Here is a 4,007-nt window from a genome sequence, read left to right on the forward strand (position 1 = left end):
CCGTGCTGCAGGCCGCTATTGTGCTTTCTAATACCTTCTGGAGCACAGGGGCTTTGCTGCCTGAGAGAACTCATTTTGTTGAGTTGCTGGAAATAACCCATCCTGTGATGCTTGCAGCTCATCTTACTCTGGCTTTAGTTCTCTTTGGGGCTGCAAATCACTGTCTCCACACTATATCAGCTTGAGGGCAGCAGGCACCTCAATGCTCTTCTGTCTGGCCTCCTCCCAAAGCCTTTGTTTAGTCCTTTCCCTGCCAGATTCCCTGCAGGGATCACTTTTCAGTGAGGAGCTGGGAGAAGAAAGAGGGGGGCCACAACCTAATGAAGATGCGGTGGCTCTTTTGCCCGCCTTCCTGACAACTGCTGAGGGAGCTGCCATGGCCCAGAGCCCCTCTTGGAGTCTGCAGGGATGTTTTGCAAGAGAACAGGATGCGGTGGCTCATTTAAACTTGGAAGTGTTTCTTTTCTTGCTTCTGGGATAGTACTAGCCTGGTCTCTGGTGAAAGCTTGTTTCTGGTACAGGCTCTGATGGGCTTTTCAGAGGGGTTATTGGACCCCTCTTAATAAACCAGGGAGAAAATGAGTGGTGGCTGTTGAGCAAAAACGGGAGATACTTAGAGGCGATGTGCTAATGAGCTTTCACCTGGCATGGTAGGTGAACTATAAACAGTGATTAAGGCTAATCATAACAAGTTTGGTCTCATCTTGGTAGCCTGCAGAGCTGCCATCCTGATTACACACCTTTGTGCAAGGCACTGAGGTCTTTGGGCACAAAAGCTATCCATGGGCAGGGAGTGGCTGGCCGAGGGCAGGGCAGCCTCCTCTCCAGAGCCAGAGGGTCTAATGAAGGGAAGTGCACGGAAGATGGAACAGTGGCTCAGCACAGTCTCTTCTCTCTACCTCCCCCAGATGATCCAGTTTGCATCTTCAAGCATCAGCCTCAGCCACCACACTCAGTGCTGAAGTTTCTGCAGGACATCTTTGCCAGCAAGGATACAGCCAGCATCTTCTATCACACGGACATGATGGTCCTGATAGACATCCTGGTGCGGCAGATTGCTGATCTCTCCCCTGGAGACAAGGTGCTCACAGTAACCCATGGGCACTGGGGAAGGGAGCACAGTCCCAAAGCAATGGTGTTTTTCCTGGCCCCCATGGGGCCTGCTGGTGCAGGCAAGAGTGGAGTTCTGGGGTGGGCACAACATTTCTGGGTGCTTAAATCAACCTTGGGAGCTGAGGAGAAAGGGAGGATTTATCCTGCCCAGCACACCAGCATATTTGAAGAAAGATCTGCCAGGCTTCTGGTGGTTTGCACCCTTCTGACCATGGACCTTTGGGAAGAGAGACCCTCTGTGAGTAGTAGTAGTAGGAGGACTCTCTCGCTTGGTGTTGCAAGAGGCAGGGGATGTACACGTGTTTGAGGGAAGGGGAGGAGCAGCACTCTGTTGCTGTGGGAAAAGCAGAGTTTTCCATAGTTACTAATGATACTTAAGGAAAAGCAGGTGCCTCTGGAGTTGTGCTCTGGTTGATGGTGCAGCAGCAGCTGTTCCTGTGCTCATGCTGTAATGGAGGCTGGCATACTTGTTTATCTCACTTCAAATCTTTGACGGTGCTCTGTGGTTTGTCTCCCCTCCCACTTGGCAGCTGAGGATGGAGTATCTGTCTCTGATGCACGCCATCATCCGCTCCACACCCTATCTGCAGCACCAGCACCGCCTCGCCGACCTGCAGGGCATCCTGCAGCGCATCCTGGGCGAGGAGGAGGAGGACCAGCAGTGCCAGATGGACAAACTGATCATCTTGGAGATTTACAAGGAGTTCCCAGAAATCTCTTCTGGTACCAGCTAATGCTCCTCAGCTTGGACTGGAGTTTGAACCACTTGGATCGACTATGTCTTTTGTTGACACTTTCTCCCCATTCCCTTCCAGTACAGCTCATACCTTATATCCCTCTGTGCGAGGCCTAAGGTTGGGACAGCGTTCACCGGCCCTTTGGAAGTGCCAGCAGCAGAGAGGGCATGGGGTGCCCCTGGGGCCTGGTGCCGGGGCAGGCAGAGTAGGGTGGGCGCTGGCGCGTGGTTTGCCTGCAAGACTCAGCAGGAGCTATTTGGGCAGCTGGTGTTAGTGGGAAGGGCAGAAAGCTTGTGGGGGCTTAGTAGCCAGCATGGGGGGATGTTTAGCTTGCACTGGTGTCCCGAGGTCCTGAAGAGAAAGGCCTTTGCCTTAGAGTATCACTTCTTTTCCATGTGCGTCTCTCTCCCTGCAGTGACCAAGTGGAGTCCGCTGGTGCTTGGAAGAAGCTTTTGTAACATCTGTTTTGTTTCCTGCTGCTAGTGCCAATGTGCTGCAGCCCTGCCAAGGGAAAGTAGCTGCTCGCTGTCTAACGCCTCGTCTAGTGAGCCTTTCACTCCCTCCTGGCCCTCAGCTTTGCCTCTGGGCAGCAGCCCACCTTGGGTCATGGAGGCCTTACCCCAGCAGCTGCTTTTCAATCTGCTTTCTATAGTGATGTTTAAATCTGAATTTCCTGCACACTGTGGCAGCCTAGAAGTAACAGCCACGTGGGTGACACTGCCCTTAGGAAGCCCTTGGCCGGACACAGCACAAAGACGTGTCCTGCCAAGTGAAGCTGCCGCTTGCCACCTCTGTTGCAGCATTGCCCTGAGCAGAGGGGCTGCCTCTGGGCAGGCACGCTCTGTTCGTGCAGCGTGTGCATTTCTTGCCTTGAGCTTCAGAGTAGCTCTGCCTCGCTGCCCTCCCTGTCCCTGTGGCAGCGCTCAGAGGCAGCGTGAGCCTGGTGTCCAGTAGCTGTTTGTGACTATGCTAAGTGTGGGGAACCCTTATTTATATTTCCTCTAGGTTTCTAGCAAACGGGATTAACCTGCTTCCCTGGTCCAGATAGTCACACACACTAACGTGGGTCTCTTAGATATTTGTGTGCGCAGTGTGGTCACTCCCTGTCCCCAGGTCTTCCTTTGCAGTAGCCAGTGTAGGAGCTGTTGGAAAGTGAAACTGGAAATACTGGGCACTGTATTTACTTTACCTTTTTTTTTTTTTTTTTTTTTGTTAGCTTGAGGGGATGGCACAAGCTCTGCAGGCCTGGACTGGCCACTGGGGCAGTGATGCTTGAGAATGGAGGGTTGGCCTGGCAGCCAAGGGGGGCAAGGAAGTCAGCCTGGGAATGCCCAAGCTTAATAACCACCCTAGTAGAAAAACCTATTTTTGCCCTGTAAAAATGTATGAATGTCAAAAGGGATCCTGTATTTTCTTAAACACTAAGTGTAACCTGCAGAAGAATAAAAATGTCTTAAACTGGACTTCTGTGAGTGTAGCCCTGCCTGCCCAATCCTGTCATGGGGGCACCAAAGCAGGCGTGGTTGGGTGCCTGCTGCCCATGGAGGCAAAGCAGTGGGTGCTGATCTCCAAATGGGGGTAATGCAGTAATTTTCCCTCACAGCTTCTGGCCTTGTTTTCTTCTACCATGTTGCTGGCTGACAAGGAAGGGTGGAGGGCAGCAGCCCTTGCTAGGGCCACAGCCATCATTCCTGGGGCCTGCCCAGCATCGCTGCTGCACATTCAGGGTTTGGCAGAGCTGGACTCACGGCTGGCTCCCCGCAAGGTGTGCGCAGCCTCAGCTGGCTCCCGGCTGCCAAGGCAGCGAGCCCGCGCAGGACGGGTTTAATGGTCTGTAGCGAGCGTAATGAATCGCGCCTTGGCTGCGGATCGGTGCTCCCAAACCTCAGCCTGCGCCTGCAGCTCTGAGGTGCCTGGGATGGCAGGGGTTCTGTGGTGGGAGGACAGCAGGCACTGGGCAGAGCACTATGTTGGCAGCAGGAAGCTGGTCTCTGCTCTTGGCTCTGTGCCAAGGGAGCCAGCCAGGCCATGGGCACAGCCCTGCCAGGGCAGGGATGTAAATGCCAGGTGCAGGCTGTGCCACTCCAAACATAGGGATAGCATCATACACAGCTGCCTGCAGAATTGGGACCAGGGCTGCCCTTGCTCCTGCCTCTG

The 4,007-nt window shown here is 53.8% G+C and overlaps 1 protein-coding gene across 2 annotated transcripts in view; it reads left to right on the forward strand.

Annotated features, from left to right (window-relative positions):
* Positions 1 to 3,313, forward strand: part of NCKIPSD (NCK interacting protein with SH3 domain) — a 36,330-nt gene extending 33,017 nt beyond the window's left edge. For both annotated transcript variants that reach the window (XM_008632227.2, XM_017732506.1), the window contains exons 12-13: positions 909 to 1,081; positions 1,644 to 3,313. In XM_008632227.2, the coding sequence (XP_008630449.1) occupies positions 909 to 1,081; positions 1,644 to 1,847 (377 nt within the window). In that variant the 3' untranslated portion in view covers positions 1,848 to 3,313. The remainder of the gene's footprint in view (positions 1 to 908; positions 1,082 to 1,643) is intronic.
* Positions 3,314 to 4,007: the final 694 nt, after the last annotated feature.

Source organism: Corvus brachyrhynchos, unplaced genomic scaffold, assembly GCF_000691975.1.
Source record: "Corvus brachyrhynchos isolate BGI_N302 unplaced genomic scaffold, ASM69197v1 scaffold4, whole genome shotgun sequence".
NCBI classification, from domain to species: Eukaryota; Metazoa; Chordata; class Aves; order Passeriformes; family Corvidae; genus Corvus; species Corvus brachyrhynchos.